The sequence below is a fragment of the Melozone crissalis genome, unplaced genomic scaffold (assembly GCF_028551555.1).
Source record: "Melozone crissalis strain CALT ecotype California unplaced genomic scaffold, PUWL_Pcris_2 ptg000090l_1, whole genome shotgun sequence".
Lineage (NCBI taxonomy): Eukaryota > Metazoa > Chordata > Aves > Passeriformes > Passerellidae > Melozone > Melozone crissalis.
In genome coordinates, this window is record NW_026535867.1 from 182,166 (window position 1) to 203,490 (window position 21,325).

The 21,325-nt window shown below is 44.5% G+C and overlaps 1 protein-coding gene across 3 annotated transcripts; it reads left to right on the top strand.

Moving 5' to 3' along the window:
- Positions 1-83: 83 nt before the first annotated feature.
- Positions 84-8,423, top strand: NDUFV3 (NADH:ubiquinone oxidoreductase subunit V3). 3 transcript variants are annotated; one of them, XM_054291251.1, is made up of 3 exons: positions 84-163; positions 262-334; positions 8,130-8,423. In XM_054291251.1, the coding sequence occupies exons 1-3, from the start codon at positions 113-115 to the stop codon at positions 8,288-8,290; spliced, it is 285 nt and encodes a 94-aa protein (XP_054147226.1). In that variant the 5' UTR covers positions 84-112; the 3' UTR covers positions 8,291-8,423. The 3 variants fall into 3 exon arrangements, with proteins under 3 accessions (XP_054147226.1, XP_054147224.1, XP_054147225.1); XM_054291249.1 differs by lacking the exons at positions 84-163; positions 262-334 and adding exons at positions 1,727-2,259; positions 3,569-4,495; XM_054291250.1 differs by lacking the exons at positions 84-163; positions 262-334 and adding exons at positions 1,728-2,259; positions 3,648-4,495.
- Positions 8,424-21,325: the final 12,902 nt, after the last annotated feature.

Consider the following 21,325-nt stretch of genomic DNA (forward strand, 5'->3'; position numbering starts at 1 on the left):
GCGCTCGCGCCGCCACGCGCGCAATTGCGTCACCGCGCACCGCCGTGACGTCATCCCGCGCCGGCCCCGCCCACCCTGAGGACGCGGGGGCGCCGTGAGGGCTCCGGGCAAGATGGCGGCGGCCGCGGCGCTGAGGGGCGGCGGGAGGGCGGTGAGCCGCAAGGTAAAGGGGCTCCTCCCGGAGAGTTCCTGCCCCCGCACCCCCTCAGCTGTCGGGATTTCCTCCCGCTCTGTTAACTCGTGTTATGTTGTACCGTGCAGGTGCTGCAGCTGGAGGCGCGGGGGCTTTGCACGAAGCCGGTGGGCACCGGGATGGCGCCGCCGCCGCCAAAGAGTAAGAGAGAGGGGTTTGTGTGTGAGAGGTATCGGGGTGTCAGTAAAAGGAAAGGTGAGGAGAGCTGGGCAAGGTCAGGCCTCGGAAGAGGCCCTGCATAAGCTGGGAAGAACAAGGGCTGAAAGGTCACCGCCATGTAAACGAGGGTGTCTGATAAAATGTACCGTGTAAGTAATAAAGGTAAAAGTCAAGGTCTGGCTGTGTGGAGTATATTTATAAGCCATATATATATACATATTATATATATGTATACACACACACACATATATACGTGTATAATTTTATAGTTATGAGTTTTATATTTATGAGTTTGTCACTTCTTTCCTGTTTACCTTCTCCTTAATATTCAAGGCCAGGCTGGAAAGGGCAGTGTCAGACTGTTCAGTGTGTACGTCAAACTGAAAGAAATTAGGTTTAGATCAGACATCAGGAAAAAATTCTTTACTGTGAGAGTAAAATGAGCACAGGTTGCCCAGAGAAGCTGCGGATGCCCCATCCCTGGAAGTGTTTTTAATGAGGTGTAAAGTGTAGTTTTTAACTTTAGATGTTTGTCCTTGTCCATTGAAGTGTTTGTGTTATCAGGCTTAAAAAATAGAAGGACTTAGAGAAGGAGTTCCAAAATCCAAATATCCCAAATAGCAGCTCCAGGCAGCAGTGTAAGAAGCTGCCATGGCCCTGTGTGTTAAATTTGGTTATAATGCTTCTTGCCCCATGGATCTGCAAGGCTGAACCTTGGTTTGGAGGAGTTGCATTGAGGAGTATTTGAGCCCCTTTTATCCCTGAGTCAGAGCACGAATACAAATTTCAGAGGCTGATGTTTTGTTTGTATGAAGGAGGCTCAGTGGTTCAGTGAGGTTTCCTGTCCCAAATTAGAGATCCAGGTGCTGAAACAGGAAAGCTCCATGAACCACATGTAGGAGTGATCAGACTTGTTGCCTGCTGTTGCAAAGATCACTGAAAGAGCAGCTGAAGGCAGACTTCTGCCACCTCCTTAAATGCCAAAGCAAATAAAAACCTGGCTGTTCCATTAAGAGAGCCTTCACTGCATAGATTGATTGGCCAACAAATTGCTTTTCATTATGATTTATTTTTTGCATTAAGTGTGTTTGAGATGCACTTTGGTATCAGTTTCTGGATTCACTGTCCTGCAGCTCTGATTGGTGTCAGGTGCCCTCTCAGGCCAGCAGCTCCCCCTGCAAACACTCCAGGTTAATTAGGATGTACAGAATTAAGGTGTAAAGGATGCAGCTGCCTTTGCCAGACTCTGACTGGAACAGGATGTGCACATTTTCCTTGCTTTGATAAGATGGTTGTGTTTACACACAGAATCAATGATGGGAAATAGAGCTGTGGTTTCTGCCTGTCACCTCTGAGTGTGAGCAGCCTTTAGGTACCTGCTGGGGATGGTGCAGGAGGAGCACATGGGAATGCTGTTGTGTGACTGATCTGGGGCTGTTGTTCTTTTGGCATGGTGATGCAGGTACAGGTTAGCTGGTGCAAAGTTTGAAATACCCTAATTAAAGTGGATCAGTTGTGTTGGATCTTTCAGCTTTTAATCATCAAATCTTTTTCACTTATCCAAACTGAACTGTTTAAAGTATTATCCCAGTAACTAATGGTCAAGTTGAATTTTCCTTGCTTACTTGGTTTCTTAGGATGTTTTAACATTAATACTTCTTCAGGTTTTGCTCAGCTTTCCCTTTTCTGTCCTTCCTTTGCCATCCTTGTGTTAGTTTAACCTCTTCAGTGCCTCTCTGAGGAGCTCTTCCATCCTGAGTGATCTTCCTCCTCACGTGTTAGTTTTTCCAGGCTGCTGTTTGGCTGGGTCAGGGAGTCAGACCTGTTCCAAAGGTGGCTGCCCATCCTCCTGCCTCCCCCTGCCCTTCCTTCCTTCCCATCCTGCACCTTCCATCTGGCAGAGAGAAGTATGTGCTTGAAATTATTCCAAATACTACCTGTAAACTTGATACCTTCTTTTACTGTGTTTTGTTATGATAAATCTTTGCATTTCTTTCCTAAATACTTTGCTTTTATTTCTATGTGCTTGTCTCTTTCATTTAGACATTGCTAGACTTGCTTCTGTTCAGAACTAATGGTAATAACTCTTTGAATCATACAAGGTATTACCACACAATACCAGTGAGGGGAAAGCTGTGTTTGGTTTATGGGCATATAAAGTAGATCTGGATTTCCAAACTCTGCAGAAAAATCTGCACAATGGGCTGGAATTTGTTGAATTTTGCTGCTGGTTGGAAGTGGTGCAACTTGTAGTGGAGTTGGCTTTGCTGTGGCCAATTTCAGTCATGGAGAATCTTCTCAGTGTGCTCCCAGCCCTCCTTCACCTCCTGTTTTCTGTAACCACAACAGTGTTTGCTGTTGCTCAGCCTCCTGAGGATGATGATAAGCATCCAAGGGATATTATGTATTCCCTGAAAGGACCTGAAAATTGCTGCTTTCTCCTTCAAGTGTTGGTTCCTTGTTTGGAGGGTTTAGTTTAGTGCAGGTATCCATGAGGGAGAAGAAACTTGAGGCAGAAACAAACGTGGAGCATCAGGAGATCTTCTGTGAGCCCTGTAACAAAGGTCTCAAAGCAGCAATAGGGAGTGAGGCCTGGAGGAGATGAGGGCTTGGGGAGATGGTGTTGAGCTGTGGGGGCAGCTCATGGGGCAGTGAACAAGGAACATTTTCATGGATGGCCTCAGTGTCTCTCACTCTGCTGCTTTTCCTTTTGGGCCTCATTCCTGCCCCTGCTCCCAGGGTAACTCCTGCAAGCAGCTCTGGCTGTGTCTGTGTCTCCTCACTGTCTCTGCTTCGCTGGCTTGTTCACAGACCAGGGCTGTCTCTGCAGCATTGAAGAGCTGGGCTGAGCCATCCTAATGCTCACCTGGGATAGGGAAGTGTCTGCAGGCCTTTTCCAGTGCTGCAGAGTTGAGGCACAGGGAAAACCAGCTCTTGGTAAAGCCTGGCTTTGCTCTGGCAAAGTGAGGAACACAAGAGTTTGTCTCTTGAGTTTCGGCATCGCAGCAGCAAAAACTGTTCCGTGCTATTAGAACTCCAGTTCCCTTAGCTTAAAAAGTCTAAAAACTTTCTGCTTTGCAATGCCTGTATTTAGCATTATAATTACTTTCAGTTTATTTTAGTAGCAGATTATGTCTGAAAGTTAAAACTGTGACTAAGATCAGTGCTAGTGATGTCAGAGCCAATGATGATAATCCTCTTTATGCCGTTTCCTAGATGTAGCGGCACCACAGGGGAGCACCAAGCTGCTTGCCATGAAGGCACCAGTTGAATTTCGTAAAATGTTGTCTTCCAGCTCTCTCCTGCTGTCTGCAGACAAAGGTGAGAGCAGTTCTAGTACCACCCTCAAGGAAGCTGCAGAATCTGCTGAAGACACGAGGATGCCCAAGCCAAGAAAAACTCAGGTTGCGTTTCCGCAGCGAGGAGTTGTTTCCTCCCGTGAGGGGGAAAAGCTCAGCACACCTGCAAGAGGAGGAGGCCTGAGGAAAAAGTTAGCTGAGAAACAGTCTTCATCTTCATCCAGTTCAGATTCTAGCTCAGATTCTGAGGATGAAAGTGTTGGTGATTCAAAAGTTGCCACTAAAACTAAAGTTGAGTTTCCCAGACGAGATCCCATCTTTTCTGAGAATATAGCAGCAAAGGCATCCATGCTGGCAAAAGAGAAATTGTCCCAGAAATCCCTCAAAGAATATGGAATTAAGAAGCTGCCACGCAAACCAGAAATTGACGTCTCTCCTGTTAAGCAGATCAACTTTTCTAAAACATCAGTCAGCCAGGAAACATCAAAACCCAAAGCAAGAGACCCCAAAGTAAAATCCCCTCCAAAAGAACAGAAGCTGGGCTTAGAACCACACGTGCTGAAAAGTCGGGGCCTCAGCGATGTCACTGCTAAATCTGATCTTGTGGAGGGAAAGTCCACTAGACTGAAAGCCTCAGCAGTGACTCAGGAAGACAAAAAGCAAGATCTGCTCTCCAGAGGAGAGAAGGAAAAGATGAAGGAGGCACAGAAGTTGGAAGCAAAAGAAGTGACTGCTCCTAAAGTGGAAGAGACTTCTGGAAGCAGAACGTTGGTGATGGGCACCACAGCAAAGGAGGAGACCACGCAGGAAGGAGCCCAGGCTGGAGAAGGCAGCACAACAGAGGGTACAGCTTTCAATTGTTTGAACTCTATTGGTTCATCTGGGCTAGGGTTTGGCTTTTTTAAAGGGTTTCTACATCTTCTCTGATCTTTCTGCTGAAGCTGGCAGAGTGGCAGTGACTCTCTGGAAGATAAATTGTTCACTGCTAATTGTTATGAGCTGTCAGTAATACTCAGTCTCCAGCTATGCTGGGAAAGGAAGTGGTTTCATTTCTCTGTATTTATAGTTTCACAAAACAGTTACTTATAAAATGGAAACAAGATTGTTTCCACTGTGAGCACAATCATGGGTTTATATGACAACACTTGTTTTCATTCTCCTCTTTTCTTGGAAGGCTTTGGTGGCTGCCATTCTCATGAGTCAAATTTGGTGCCATCTCATTGTTGCTTAAACCCTGCCATCTTTCTGGTTTTGTTTTGGGTTTCTTTGGGTTTTGTTTTGATGGGTTTTTTCCCAAGCTGTCAATGGTTCAGATTTCAGAAGACTTCGAGAAATTATAGTGTAATGCCAGAAACAGGCACTGCTGATTGTGAGCCTGGAAGGTTGCAAAAGCAGCTCGTGTGGAAGTAGTGAGTCAGTGTTGGAGGAGCCAGGGCTGTGTTTTCAGGAAAGACCATCACACAATCACCTCCTCAGCTGTGCTTCCCTGTCTGACCTACCCTTCTTATTCACTGCTGTCCTGTTCATTGATGCTCCTGCTGATCTCATTGTGTGTATCTGAGTAGCAGATGTCTCTCTGTCCTGATCTGTTGAAATTCTGCTTTTCATCCTAGGCAATATAAATCTGCCATTCTTGAGACCCCCATTCTCATTGCTACTTTGAATTAAAGAATTTGCCTGCTGGAAGTAAAAGCAGCATTACTTTAAGGTTGCTTGGGTATCACCCTTCAGGAAAGGCTGTGGGGGCCAGGGGAACAGCAGTGGGCCAGGAATGTGCCCTTGCAGCAGAGGCCACCAGGGGTGAGCTGGGAGCAGGCTGAGGGAGCTGCAGCTCCTGCTGAGGTGCCCTGGGGGTGCAGTGTTCACTGTGGGGCTCCCCAGTGCAAGGGAGATGTGGGAATGCTGGACAGAGACCAGCAAAGTGCCACTGAGTGATGGAGGGGCTGGAGAATCTCTCCTGAGGGGAAAGTCTGAGAGAGCTGGGACTGTCCTGCCCAGAAAAGAGAAGGTTTAGACAGATATGGAAATAACATATATATGGAAGTAACAGAAGGGGAGTGCAGAGATGACAGAGCTGAGGCTTTTCAGTGATGCACAGTGGTGGGACAAGAAGCAGTGGGTACAAACTGAAACACAGGGTTTTGCCTGAACATCAGTAAACACTTATATTCCTGTGAGTGATGGAGCACTGCCCAGGTTGCACAGAGAGGTGGTGGGGTCTCCATCCTTTGAGACACTCCAGATCTCTCTGGGCAGGGCCCTGGGCTCCTGCTGTAGCTGACCCTGCCTGAGCATTTGGGGTTGGCCCAGCTGACCTACAGAGGTGTCCTCCAACCTCAGCCATTCTGTGACTCTGAAGTGCCTGACCAGGTTAAGGGACAATGTAATTGCATTTCTGTGTCAGCTTCCAGGAGATGGTGCTGAGTAAAAGGCCTGCCTTCTGTTTCAGGGGTCAGTTTGCTCATCATTTCATCTGTTTCCTTTCCTTTTTCCTTGATGGCAGCTCAGATGACTGAAACTGGCACTCTGTGCTGGACTCAGTCCTGGAGGTCTTTTCCAACCTAAATAATTCTTCAATTTAAAAACCAAAATGCAGCACTGGTGGCAAATGATATTTTGATTTGCTTGTTCCTTCTTGCAGTCAACAGCATAAGCTTTCTTGTGAAAATAACAAAAATTTGGGGAGGGCTCTTTGTTTTATCTACAGATGATGCTTTTCTCACCATTCATCCACAGTGAAGTTCTAGATGCTCAAAACATTTTTCTTTTCTCCAGATGTATCTTGTTCTCTCTTCCTTCTTTGAGAGCAGCCACTGCTTTTCCTTGTTGAACATTCACAGCTGACTGTACCACTGTCACTCCTACTTCTGTCCTGCCCCTGTGTCCTTAACTCTGCAAACTCTGCAGCAGCCACACAAAATATGTAAAAAGAGTTTTTCTCAGTGCAAACCTGGATGTTGAGGTGATGTCATCCCTTTGAGAGCAGTCAGCAAAAACTGCTGCCTTGAACTGCTGAGTGAGGAGCAAAGCTGTAGCTGGGAGCTCAGGAATAGACCTGTGATTCATTTCAGAAGAGCATCCCAAGAAGTGCTTGCTCCATAGGAGACAAAGCAGAGATGAAGGATGAAGTGAGGGGAGGGTGAACTCAGGAATAAATTTTTCCTTGAGAATCCAAGTGCAGTGTGTTTGGGCAGGAAGAATGAGGCTCCATCTGCCTCCCTTCCTGCACATCTGTCTGAATTTGGATCTGGCTCTTGCAGGTTGAGCTGCCCTTGCCTCCCCCTGCCTGTTCCTGGGGCTCTCTGCAGCACAGAGCATCATCTGCCTTTTCTCCCTGATCTCCTGTGAGCTGTGTCAGGAGAGCTGAGCAGCAGCACAGGGATATTTCCTGTCATGGTTTGCTGGAACCATCACTTACTACCTTGAGTTTTATAAGCAAGCCTTGCTAAATGCTACAGATAAATCTTTTAATCTGCTAGCTTCACACTGCAGTAATTGTGTCATGAGTAAAGGGAAATCCTGGTGTTCAAGTTCTTGTATTTTAATTTAGATGGACCTGTTAAAATAAGGGCTTAATACAATCTAACCTGAGCCACCACACACAAATTTATACAGCAAAGCTTTTCACTACACTGTGTGTCTTCTTCTGTTGTTAAAACTCTGGGTATACAAGAGTAAATTAATACTGGGAGTAAAGTTTTATTTCTTGCAATTTGCTTGGTTGTAAAATCAGCCTGTGTAAGAACCTTTTATGTAAATGATACTGCCTAGATCTGCATAATATTCCAAAAGTACAATAATTAATGTTGGCTTTAGAGGAAGTAATGAGTTCTAAACAACTTTATTTGGTTATTATTTTTTGAAGGAGAGTTAATACAAAGGTTAGAAGATTATATTTACAAGAAAAGAAATTTACATCAAAGGCTCTTGATAGATTACTGTTTGGTATAACCACATTTGAAATTAAATGGTGGAGATCTTGCTAATGCTAGTGCTTCTCCCCATGGCAAAAATTCAATCTGTAAAGCAGCTCTGGGAGTTGTATCTCGTGGTCTGACAGGATGATACATCATTTGTACTGCTCCTTTGCCCCTTCTGGTTTGCTAAGAATGTCACCTACTGTTCTGGCTGGACTGAAAACCAAGGCAAAGATGAGAAAGCCAGGAAATGCAGCCATATGTCTGCCAGAGATAAATGGAATGTTCTGCCCTGTGCACCCCCAGCACTGGGTGGTGGTTTGGGTTTAAAACCTGTCTGAGATGCCTTGTGCTGATCCTGTTCCCCACTGTATGTGCTGCTTCAGGCACCAGCTGGACTTGGTAAACTTCTCCTTTTCTTCAAGTTGCTGACTTCTTTTTCTTTCAATTACTGACTGGATGAGGGATCTGACAATTTATTAAGGCTGACTCAGGGCTTAAAAACATTGTCCTCTGGTGTGACACCCTCATAGTCACCATAGTCACTGTTTGTTTTCACAGAGCCAGCTCAGCCTGCTCCAGAGGAGGAATGGGACAATTCCACCTACAAGAACCTGCAGCACCACGACTACCACACGTTCACCTTCCACGATTATGTTGCCATCCTTGCAAAGTACAGGCAGCCTCAGCCATCCTCTGGAAGACCATCCCCAAGGCACTGAGACAGCCACACCTACAGCAAACACCCAGGCAGGATGGGGAATTGTTCTGTTTAGCACTGTTGCTTCATCTGTATCATTGAAATCAGATAATAAATAATAATAAAGGCTTAATAACTTGGGCTTTTGAACAGTTCTTCCTGGCTGTTGGAGTCCCTCACTTCTTGACTTTTATGAGTGAACTGCAAATGAATCATCACTGAATAAAAGTATCTTTTCTACCTCTCCATATATATTATTTGGTGATAGTGTAAAAAAGTCTTTTTGACTTTTCAGTGTCTCCAAACTTTGGATAGTGATCATTCTTACAGGACCACATCAAAGATTGCTGTGGGGTTCAACTCCTGTTTCATTTGCTGTCCCTGTACTGCAGTGGGCTGTGCTCCCTGCACACAAATGTGCTCCCAGCTCTGAAGGGGTAATGTTTACTCTGGATTTGGGAGTTAAAATCATTGGCTGGGAGCAGCACAAGAAGTGTTTGTCTCCTGTGGCAAGAGTGAATGTTTTGTGTTAGTGGAGGAATGCAAGTTTATGTAATGTGATTGAAACATCTCAAAACCTCTGCTCTTGTAAAGGGAGAACAGAACATACAACTTTATTTAATCATCTGTTGGGGGCTCCAGCAGTAATTGAAATAATTTTAAATGTATGAGAATCTCAGTGGGCAGTTCCTAATAGACTTTTACTGTGTTGATTAAACTTGGAGGAAAAAACCTATTTCTATGGATAGAAACACTTGAACTATTATTTTTAAATGTGATGAAAACACCATAAGGGTAAAAACAGCTCCTGGTACTAATTGTTGGGAGTATGTTTAATTTCCCACTTCTTTTTTTCGCCACACTAAAAGTTCAAATTGCTGTCCAACCTCAGTCTTGCTCTGCAGCAAATGTGAGCCATGAGGCCCTTCTCAGTGCACGTTATCAGCAGTCACAGTTGGTCTCAGTAAATTCTGTGTTTCCATCCTATTAGTAACACTCTTCTGCCTTCTGGGAAAATGGCCTTGATGGCCGCCAGCTGTTGTGGGTTTAGTTCCATTTTGGCTTCTTGTTCATTTTGGGCTTTTTTGGAGTTAATTGGCCTTTAAGCAGTTCTTGCAATAACTCCAGCATTTTCCATCACCTCTCTGTATTCTTTCAAGCAACAGACCAGGCAAGATCAAAGGGAAAACAGAGTCAGCTTTAGGAGTCTATCTGGATATTGGATGTGAATCCCTGGGTGCAATTAGTAGAGCAGATATTTTATACTGTAACTTGGCAAAAATGTGGTAAGAAGGATCAAGAGGCCTACATCAATTTGCTGTGCAGAATTTTAAGTCAGAAACCCCTGGCAAGCAATTTTATTGTCCTGTAAAAAATAAAGAGCATGTTAGTGACTCCAACTGAAATTTAGAAATCTGTTAATGTATAAATCCACGTGCTGAGGAATGAAGAGCAGAAAGTCACTTGGAGACACCAATGGTCCCATGTACTCTGTACTTGTAAAAGGGAGAGAAATTTGCTGCTAGCATTAAAAACATGAAAGAATTGGGGTCTTCCTTTGTGAAGGGCCCACAGGAGGCCCCAGTAATGCTGCTGTGATTTGTTATTACCTGAGACTCCACGAGGAAACCTGAGCCCCAGAGCTGCACTGGTGCTGAACTGTGCTCTGAGCTGCTCTGGGACTGCAGAAGGAGGCTGCAGATTGTCAGACTGTGCAGTAAAAGTGAAATGTGTATTTACTCTGGCTGCCCACAGTAGCTGTCACTGCTGGCTGCTGGGAGTCAGACTTGCTCACCTTGTGCCCTTTTCATTTCTCAGGAGGGTTGGTGTTCTAAACAGGGACTGCATCAGCCCAGGAGGAGAGGGTTGTGGTACAAATGTATCTTGCTTTCAGTCAACTCCCACCCTCTGCTCAGCTCCATTTCTAACTAAGGAGATTCTCTCTGGTTTGGGGACAAGCATTTTGCTACCCTTGTTTCAAGATCACAGCAAAAATTAATGGTGGATGCCTTTTCCATCCATGTAACCCTGCCTTGGTGTCTTCTGGTGATCTTTCTGCATCTCTAAAATGAAGCTGGAAGTCAAACAACCTCATAACTCCTGTGCTGCATGTCTTAGGTTTGCCCTGCTCAGTGAACCAGTCTGCCCTGGGAAGGCAGATTATGCAAGGAAGGCACCAAGAATTTTTTTCCCACTGTTGTGTTTTCCTAGATTTCAATGAAAAAGGCTTCATGTTTTTGTCCTTGGCTATTGTCAGATGTTGCTGTGCTTGAGTCATATGCTAACATTTAAATTTCAAGCAGGATGTGACACAATATGCTCAAATTCTGTAACATTAGGAACTTTGCTTGCTGTGCTAGGCACTTGTCAGATAAGTCAGGGATCTTGTTTGGAAGAATGTATAATCCAGGATGCTAACATAATTCCTGGAAAACCTCAGATGTGAAAGAAATTCAGTCTCAGCTTAGTTACTGTGAAAGCCAGCTGTTCAGGCCCAGCACAGACTTCAGAAGTGGGGTTTTCAATGTAAATTGCATTACTGGGGGAGTACAAGAAAATCTGGAAATTGGAATTCACTTTCCTCTCATTGAAAAGATGAAGCAAGTACTTTCCTAGTCAAAGGGGATGTTTAAAGTTTTTAAACTTTATGTATTTTTTTTTTAAGTGCAGTTTTGCACAAAATTGTTTTTCATAATTTTCTTACACTTGGATCTTTCAAAGTAACTTGGAACTCATCAGGTTCTGGACAGCCACTGGAAACCCCTGATCCAAGGTCCAGAAGTGGTACTGCAAACACAGTCTGTGCTATTACAGCTTTAGGTATTACAAGTTCAAGACTTTTCTGCTCCTTCTGGGGTTTCCTGTGGCCTCCAGTCATGATGAGAATTGAAATCTATAAGGATCTCTTCAGGTTTTCTTTCAAATTGGAGAATGATAATTTTCACTGACTGCACTGACAGATCTTCCACAGAATGTCCCCAGTGTTCAACAACCAGAACAAATCCACTGAGCCCTAAAAACCTGCCCCAGTCTTTTGTCCCACCACAAGAAATGCCACTGCTTGTCTGTTCCAAACAATTGGAATTCCTGATGGAATTAAAAAACAAAAACAACTCAGTGGCTGATGTGCAGTGAGTGAGCAGAAAACACACTCCCAGTACCCATTGTAGCATCAAAACATCAGAATTGTGCAGACTGAGCTTGGAAATCCTGAGACGATCAATTCTCTGCTCTGCAGCAGCTGCAATCAGATCAGCTTGTCCTGGACCTTGTCCAGTTGAGTTCCAAATACACTCAAGGATGGAGATCCTGCAGGCTCTCTGGTCACCTTCTCCAGCATTTGGACACTCCTATGATTTAAAAAACAAACAAAAAGCCTTTACCTGTTAGAATTTTTTTAGAATTAGAATTTTAGAATTTTAGAATTTTTTTAGAATTAGAATTTTTTTTGTCTCCTGATGCTGATCCTTACTCCACATTTCTGACAAGCCTGGCTTTGTCCTTTCTGCCCCCTCCAAGGAGGTGATTAAAGGCAGGAATCCCCCTTATTGTCCCCTTCAGACCAGGTTACTTCTGTAACACCCGAGTGATTGACTCCTTAACCAGAGATCCTCTGACCTCTGAGTAACATTAATTAAACTCTTAGGATTTTAAACAAAATATCCCACCAAGTTCCCAGATAGTCCTTCTCCTCTCATGTGGCTCTTTTTAGTGCAATTTTAAATATTTTTTCTATGATTCTATGATTTCAATGCTTAGATATTATCCTCAGTGTTCAGTTCAGGATCACTCCTAATACAATTTACAAATATTTTTGAGCTCCCCTTTTTAAATTTTTGCCTACACACATTCAATTACACTTAGAAATTCATACTCAGCTCTGGAAGTCTTGGATATGTGGCAGTTTTGGGGTAGAATGTATCAATGCATAGTTAGAGACATAAGTTTAAGTACATGTATTTATAATGAAATATCCCAACAACTTTGGCTCAGTGCGTGGAGTCAGTCTCGAAATTTGTTTTGGTCTCTCCTGGCCTCTTTACAAACTTTTAACTGCAAAATAGATTGACAGGAACAAGTTTCTGTAAATCCATAGCACCACAGAATACTGCCTATATGCATTTTAACTTCTAACACTCACAGAGCCAAGGCTGCATGTCTTTGTTAAAATCAACACCTAAAATTCTTTATGGGCTTGTTTTTGTTACTCCAGTCTGAAATGGTTCAAATGGCAGTGCCCCTTCCCAAACAGACATTTCCTAAAGCAGTAATGTAAAAAATGAGCTAATGTAGATTATTTATGCTTGCTGGTTTTGGTTGTGATTTTGCTTCATTTTCTGTTTCTGGTCTGTCCATGATAGTGAGGTGCTCTTGCTATTCCCCATGGGGGTACAACTGGTTTCTAAAATGTGTGACAGCATCTCTCTGGCAGGGGAGAGGGAATGTGCAAGCCATGGCACACCTTGTGCTACACAAATGTTGTGCTCAAAGAAGGGAGCAAGAGTTTTCCTTCCCTGGAGGCTTGGAAAGGGACTTGACACCACCACCCCTCCACACTTCCATTGCTCATTTCCAGGTGCTCCTTTTCCAAAAGGCAGCTCCCATGCTTTTTTTAATTTAGCTTAAAATGATGCCAGCCAAGGCCATTCTGAACTCCATGGATGTTTCCCAAAGCCTCCTGGGATATTCCTAAAAGTGAGCTGCATCCTATGGTTTGAGGACTGGGAGAAAAGGGAGGGGAGCTGGAAAGAAACTCAGAGAACAGAAGGAAAATGCAGGAACTGAGAGCAAGAATGGTCCTTATGAGTCCTTATGAGTCCTTATGACTCAGGTGTTGGACTGGATCATTTGTAAGACCTCTGGCTGCCTGGCAAATTGCATAATTCCTTAGGTTCTCATCCTTACTTTATAGATGAGGAGTTAGTGGTCCCAACTTTCTCTTTGTACATCACATCTATTTAGCGAGCAACCCAGAATAAAAACGAGTAAAACATGGGAAACATTTTTTCCTTACAACTTCTGTCTTGGGGGCACACATTGTTTAAGAGCTCTGAGGTTCTCCCGGGAGATGCAGTGCTTATTAACAGCGTGACAAAAATACACTTCAGATAGGCTGGGCAGAAATGCCAGAGATTTTGAAACTGCATTCAGGCAATGGCAAGGCCGTTGAGATACAAAAAAAGCTTTACAACTGTTCCAAATACTTACTAGTGGAAGACTGTTAACAGACAGGAAAAAATGGGGAGGTGTCCAAAACCAGCAATCCACCCTGGTGAGAAATCCAGCTGCTGGGAAGTGGAATGGTGCTGGAATTCATACCAGGTTGTTGTCTCTGGACACCAGTCAATGGACTCCATCTTTTATATCACCCTCCCGTTAGCCATAAGAAATGGGTGTTTTTCAACTCCTTTTCTCTTGGCAGCTGGATGTGGAGAAGGAGCTTTTTCTCTCAAGTCCTTGCTGAAGAACCATTTCAAAGCTGTTGAATTTTGGAGTTCAGGGAGGGAACTTCACTACTCTGCCCCACTCCTGCCTCTTGAAGGTCACCATTGGACTGAGAAAAATCGGCCAGTCTACCCTTCCTGCAGCTGCTCAGCTCCTGCTGTTTGGGTTTTACTACTGGGCCCAGAGCTGCTTATCTTCAGTCTTCCTCCCCTCTGAATAACTTCAGTATTTATCTCTAGAATCAATGGCTGCTTTCTTCTTGGAAAACCAGCATCTTTAAAGATCTCCAAAAGGACACCCCGTTCCTCCCCCCTCCGCTTCCATCGCTGCAAATTTGAGATGACGATAAAAAAAGAGAACCAAAGAAAGAAATAATTGGGGGTTTCTTTTCCTTGGTGTTGGCTGCACTTTTACGATTGTGTTTTCTGAGCTTTTCCACGTAGCCCCAAGGAATGGGGAAGCTGTTTCAGGATTCCAGGTAACAGCTACAAGATTCCAGCTGCTGCTCGGGCCTCGGGCTCCGTGATCCTCACCGATTTATGCGCGCTGATGTTTAGAGATTTGGCAGCACTTCAAGCGAGCGGGTGAAAACAACGTGTTTATTCTAAGCTTTGCTCTTGCCCTTTGACTTGACAGCGGCTGTGCAAGTGGCCTGGCTGCTCCAGCCCTGCTCCTCCAGAGCATGGGAAAAGCAGGAGCAGCAGCAGGGAGACAGCTGGCTGGCTGCTGACTTAGAAAGGCATCATTGCGTCACGTCATGCTGGGTAAGTTATCTTTGCCATCAGAAGGGCCAGGATTTTCCCTTTTTTTTTTTTCCTTTTTAAAAAAAATTTGTTCCTTTTTTAAAAGATTTTTAGGTGCTCCACAAATTGATAGCGGGGATTTGGTCACGTTGAGTAAAGTGTCCCATCTTTCGGGGTAAAGTGGGTTTACATCCTTGAAATGTAATGCTTTTCTGACCCTTAAAAAAAAATAACTCTGCTGGACTCCCTTTGAATCCACTTTAAATGAATGGTTTGTAAACCTATTAGGATTTTAGGATATTGGGGCCTTTCTCATATTTAATGTGTGGATTGTCTGAATGGAAACATTAAAGCCAACACAAGCAATAAAGATGGATTGCCAGTGAAATAAACAGTTTGGCCTCTGACTGCACAGAGGAAGCAGATCAAGTCAAGAAAACATTTCCTAAAAGTCACTTTTCTAACTGTAAGGCAATTCTAATGGCTGATTCTTGCTTAAACCTACACTGTTCTCCAGTTTATTAATCCACACATTTAACTTGGTGTGAAAGTGGAAGTTAATTGACATTCTGCTTCCAAAGCAATCCTGCTGTTATGATGGGCACCAAACTGCCATGTGAAATACAGATTAGAAGTGAATGGGAAACAGTAGGGGTGCATTTCTGAGAATCCAAAGAGTTTGCAAATGATACAAACGAACAAACATGAAATCATATTGATGTGCATATGGATTGCTAGGAAAATTCTGGCTCTGGATGAACCTCATGGAGAATTTATGGTAACTTCTGTCATGCCAGACTTTCGCCTTGTCTCTTTAAAACTTATGGTGAAACTCAGGGAGAGGTCTGTGTTGCCCAGTTTGCATTTGGTGTTGTAAAGTGTAGATATGTAGAGGACTCAAGGCAGGGAATCACATATGGGGCTCCATGCTGAAGTCACCCAGCCAGTGAGTGCATTTTACACCTCTTTATGTGCAGTGAGCTCAGCAGGTTGCATGAGGAATGCAATGTCCTGGAGGGCTGACTTCATAATTTGTGGCTGTGGATATATTTCCTTCATGAAACCACATTTATGTTTCTTTATTGTCGTTATTATTTTAAAGGATTTTAGCTACTCACAACTCCAGTTTCTTTTTCCATGAGCCTTGCTCCTCTGTCTTCGGTATTCTGATTTTTTAGATTTCAAATGACTTGGCTGCGGTGTTGAGGATCAGGTTGCTGGCTGGAGACATCTGGATGGCTCTGAGATCTGTGCATATCATAATCAGATCTTTTCACTCTACATTTTGAGTCCATGTTCTCATTCTTCCTCTGCATTTCTCATTGTTTTGTATCCTCTCCATTCGTATGCGGTCTCATGCAATTATACAAAAATGGTTTCCTTATGCATGGTATGAGTTTTTATAGCTTTGCATTCACTTTCTTTCTTTCTTTCCATCATTTCATGGTTAAATAGGTAGAAAAGTTAGGTAATATGTACACAGGGACTGCTCCACCAGACTGGAGCTCTGAGTATCCCTGTTACCATGTGCTGCAGCCAAAGAAGTTTACAGCATGCAGAGGGAAAAGGTTATTGTTAGTGTAACTGAATAAGTATTAGGGTTAATATATAATGTATAGGTCTATGTAATGGATAGTTTTTATTCATCATAAAATGTTCAAATGACTTGCAGATGTCTGACTGCTGCAGCTGTTGCAGACCTTGTAATGGCATTAGGCTCTGACTCAGAGAGCAGCTCCTTTGCCAAGGGATTCTGGCAGTGGCTGCAGCTGTGATATTCCCATTGAAAAAAGGACTGTCAGCAGTGGAGGTGGTGATACAAAACGGAACAGGAGCATGAGAAAGGGGCACGGCTGGCTCTAGGTACGACAGGAAAATGGAGGCTCTGAAAGCTTCCATTTTTCCATGTTTAACTGCCTCAGTAGTGTCCTACACTGCACTGACCAGGGAAGCAGCTGAAATTTATTCTCACCACAGATTCTGGCTGCATGCAACTTGTGTTACACCAACTGGGGGGAAAAAACACAAAACACCAAACCTTTGATAATGTAAAACTTTGTTCCCAAGTTTTCAAAAAGCAAGAATGTCCCAAAAAGCAAGAATGTCCCAAAAAGCAGACAGGATTGAATCTCACTGTGCAAAGGCAGTCTGTTGCACAAACTGGAGCACGGGAGCCAAAGGAATGCCAGCATCCTGAAAAAGCACTGAGGAAAGAAAAATACACTATATGTCTCATGATTGTTTCCCTGTATCTGTAAAGAAAATAATGAAGACTGACATGCAAAGTAGGCACACATCTTATATGTGGGATGTTGTACTGAGACAAACATGCTGGGTTTGAAACAGCTTTTTGATTCCTGTGTGACTGGAAAAGCAAAAGCATGACCATTTTTAGAAGAGAATTGGAGAAGGCAGTGCAAAACAAAAGCACAGTTTTGACTGGGTTTGGTGATAGTTGTCAGAAAGTAGAACTGAGGGAAGCAAACCCTGGAGGCAGCTGAACTGTAAATCCCTGAAATGGGGAGGGGGCAGAGCAAGAGTCACCTCTCAATGAAGGGTGGATTTCATTGCTCCTTTCCTGTTAATTTAAACTACTTCTGGAGAGCAGGGTTTAGCCATGAAATGGCCTGCAGTGCTGGCCCTGCTCTGTGAACCTGCAAAGCCAGAAGCAGAATTGTTTCTGGCACCTTTAGGAGAGTCTTTGCTGATTCCAGGGTAGTCTCTCTGCCCATGATCAATGCTGTATTTATGATAGTAAAGCTATCAAAATATGTTGGGTGACCTAATTGTGGCTTTCCAGTACCTGAAGGGACCCTACAAGAGATCTGGAGAGGAATTTTTCCCAAGGGTCTGGAGTGACAGGACAAGGGGGAATGGCTTCACACTGACAGAGAGTAGGTTTAGACTGGATATTGGGAAGAAATTCTCCCCTGTTAGGGTGCTGAGGCCCTGGCACAGGTTGCCCAGAGAAGCTGTGGCTGCCCCATCTCTGAAAGTGTTCAAGACCAGATTCAATGGAGCTCTGAGCAACTTGGTCTAGTGGAAAGTGTCCCTGTGCATGGCAGGGGAGTGAAACAAGAGGATCTTTGAGGTCTCTTCCAACCCACACCATTCTGGGATTCTTTGTTTCTTTGAAAAGATACAGAATATTAGAACAGAGATGCAGTCTACATGAACTTAATTTACTAGATTTAAAAAAGAAAAATCTTACTAATGTGACTTATTCCTCGCATGAGTATAAGGGAATGAGTTGCTAATAGCTCTTCTCCAGGGCTGCATTGGCTGTTTCCTGGAGCTGTGAGCTGGGACCCCAAGAATCCCACCATGTCCCTGAGAGCATTGTCCAAAGGCTTCTTGAGCTCTGTCAGGCTTGGGGATGTGACCACTGCCCAGAAGAGCCTGTTCCAATGCCCAACCACTCTCTGGGTGAAAAACTTTTCCTGATATCCAACCTAAACATCCTCCTACAGAGCATTGTTGTGTTGTTTGTGCTGGTCGATGAATAAATGTTGTGTGTGGTGAGGAAGAATCCCAGTGCTGGGCCCAGGAGGCCCTACAGCCATGGTGTGGGTTGTGGGATCTGTGGGGTTTCATGCACCCCTTCTATGGGAGGAGGCTTAAATCTCTCTGACCTGCTCTGGGAAATAAACAGGATGCTGCAAACTGGAAAGGGCTGAAAAGTCACTGCCCAGCTTGGTGGTCCATGGGGGAGCTGGGTCTGTAGCTGCAGGCACTGCAGAGCTTTGGGAGGATGCACAAAGCATCTCTGTGCTGCCCATCCCCAGCCCGGGGCTGAATGGGCCAGTCTTCCTCAGAGGATGAAGCAGAGCCTGGCAGGGATTCAAGCCTGGATCCCAGAAGCAGCACTGCCTTGCTGGCACAGCATTCAGTCTCAAGCCAATTTGCCTCCCAGCTAACCCAGGCACAGCCTGAGGTTGGTATTTCTTCTGCTGCTTCCAGATCCAAGGCTGTTTCATGCAGAGCCAGTATGGGGATCTCTGGGCCTTACTGCTCTGCAAGGTGTTGACACAGCCCTTCTTTCCTAGAATGTTTTCTTATCAGTAAATCTTAGAAAAACTGTCTAGAAAGTCTCTTGTATCTCCTCTTTCTTGTGAGGAAAGGCTGACTTGGGTAATCTGACTCCAGGAGAGACTTAATTGGCAGGCAAAAGGACATTATAGAATTGCAATCTGTTCAAAAATGGGAATAAAGGAATTAATGGAGGAGAAGTCTGTCACTGGCCATTGAATATGATGCTCTGATTGCAGCTTCTGATTCAGAAAGGTACAAGCTGTGCCAGGGGAGGTTCAGGTTGGACATCAGGAAGAATTTCTTCATGGAAAGGGCTGCCAAGCATTGCAAGGGGCTGCCAGGGAGGTGTTGGAGTCCCCATCCCTGGGGGTGTTCAAGAAACATCTGGATGGCACTCGGTGCTTTGCTCTGGCTGACAAGAGGGAGATCTATAAAGGTGGAACTTGATGATCTTGGAGGTCTTTTCCAACCTAATGCCTGTGTTGTCCTTGTACCCAGATGACAGCAGCCCCTTGTGTTGAGGAAGAGCTTGAAAGCATTCATGGGAATGCTGCCCCAAAATTAACCCATCAGCTGATCCAGAGCCTGCTCCAGGGGCCTGGCTGCTCCAAAGCTCTGGGCTTCAGCCAGATGTGGTGGTAGGAACGTGTGTCAGCTCTGGGATGTCACTGTGGGCCTGGAGAAGATGATGGTAGGAATGTGTGTCAGCTCTGGGATGTCACTGTGGGCCTGGAGAAGATGGTGGTAGGAACGTGTGTCAGCTCTGGGATGTCACTGTGGGCCTGGAGGAGTTGTGCAAGTGCTGCAGGACCATCAGAGATGGGCTTGGCTGCCTTCACCCCAGGGGAGGGGGTGTGTGGTGGTTTCCACAAATCCCACCTTGGCAGAGAGGAGAAGGGGAATGTTTGTGGAAGGCTTCTGCCCTTGGCATTTCCTATTTGCTTTCAGCTCTGTGCAGACGTCTGTGAGGGGCTCAGCTTTGCTTCTGCCTTGTGCTGGGAGCTCAGGTGCCTGGCTAGACAGTTGCATTAGGCAGCAAAGCACCTAATCCTCACTGAAGGCCACCTAATCCTCTCAGCTTAATGGCCTTCTGCTCCTTCAGATAGTCCCTTCTTTATTCCTTTTCCTCTTCCATCTCCAAAAGAGCCAGCTCTGCTGGCTGGCCATTCTCATTCCTGGCTACCAACACCTCTCAGCCCTTCAGAGCTCCAAAATGCAGAAACCCATAAAAGCAGCTGGAAGTAAATGAGTAATGGAGAGGGAAGTCACGTCTCTATGGACTGCAGAAAGTGTTCTGTAGAGCAGTGTTTGAGAACCTTTCATTAGTGCTTCCTGGTCATTTTTTCTGCATTTCACTTTGCTGAATCCAAGTCCTGCTCAGGCCAGTGGGAATTGTTCCACCGACTTCTGCGAGGGTTGGATCTAACCTCTGGTCTGAAAAGTAAAACTAGTCTCGCTGGTTTTCTTTTATTTCAGTTGGTTTCACTTTCTGCTTCTCAACTCCCAGAATAACATGAATGCATTCATAGTCCTCCATGGTGACATTCATACCAAATATTCTCTTTTTATGTTTTTTGTAAAATAAAATGCGTGTCAGCAATTCCACCTCTGCCCTTCTGACTCTGTTTTTCAGCCCTGTTTTTTGGCCCCTCCTGACCTTCTACACAGAGGTAAATAATTTTTTAACATATAATTTTAAAATGATTTTTTAATTTACATAAAATATTTACACATTTTGGAAGAAACTTTGAACAGTAAAATACCCTCAGGTTTTGGCATCGTTAAAAACAGTTTGCCCTCAGAAAATAACCTGTTTGTAATATCTCAAGTGGAAAAAAGATATGCTGGGTTGTGAAAGATGTTTGTTCCATCACCATGGCACTCCATGCACAGTTCCCAGGGCAAGACATGGCACACAGGGAGGTGACAGTGGATTTCTACAGCACAGCTCAATCTTCAGCTTTTAAGTGGAAGCTGTGCTTTTATTCCTAAAATAGCCATTTGTTCCAATTAACATCCTTCTGGTAGCAGAAAGGGAGCATTGAGTAGAGCATGGTGCTACAGAGCCCAGAGAAGGGAACATTATCTTACAGAGCTCTGGGGGGTCGTCCTCCAGATCGCCCAAAATTCTTTCCAAGTAACGTGTTAAAATATTGGTAATGCAGTGACTCAACCACATAAACAGATGGAGTGAGTAGCGTGCAGCCAGTGATTCAGCTAATGTACAGCTCTGGAAAATTCAAATTTGATTTAACATGAGGAGAAATATTGAATAAGACATTTCTAATTTTTCCTTTTGTTTTAGGAGGCTGTAAGTAGGTTGGTTTTTCCACTGAGCAGAGTAGAAAAATATAAGCCTGATATAACACAGCTGATTCAAAGGATGGCATCCCTGGTGCCTGCACAGAAACTCCTTGCAGCAGTGCTGCACTGCAGTGCCAGCTCTTGGTCTGAGCCCAAGTACTGCTGTGGGACACAAGCTCCTAATTTCTCCAGAGGGAGTGTTCCCAGCCGAGTTACACAGATCTCCATGATCTAGTTCAGGCAACAGCATTTATTCAGACTGAGTTAACTCATTAATTTTGGCTTTAAGATCTTAAAAGCTGTATCCACCATAAAGTAAATCACACATTTTTTCCAGGCTCCTCCTGTAGCACGTAAAGTTGTGGCTGCAGCTGTGAATGTGCTGTGCCTGCACACAGGGCACACCAAGGCTGCTCTTGGGAATGCTCTCCAAACAGCCAGAGGACATCTAAGCTGTTGCCATGTCTTACTACATCCTTTTATTCCCTTGGAATGAGGAAAGGAGAAACTGGTTTTCTGCAGAGGACTCCCAT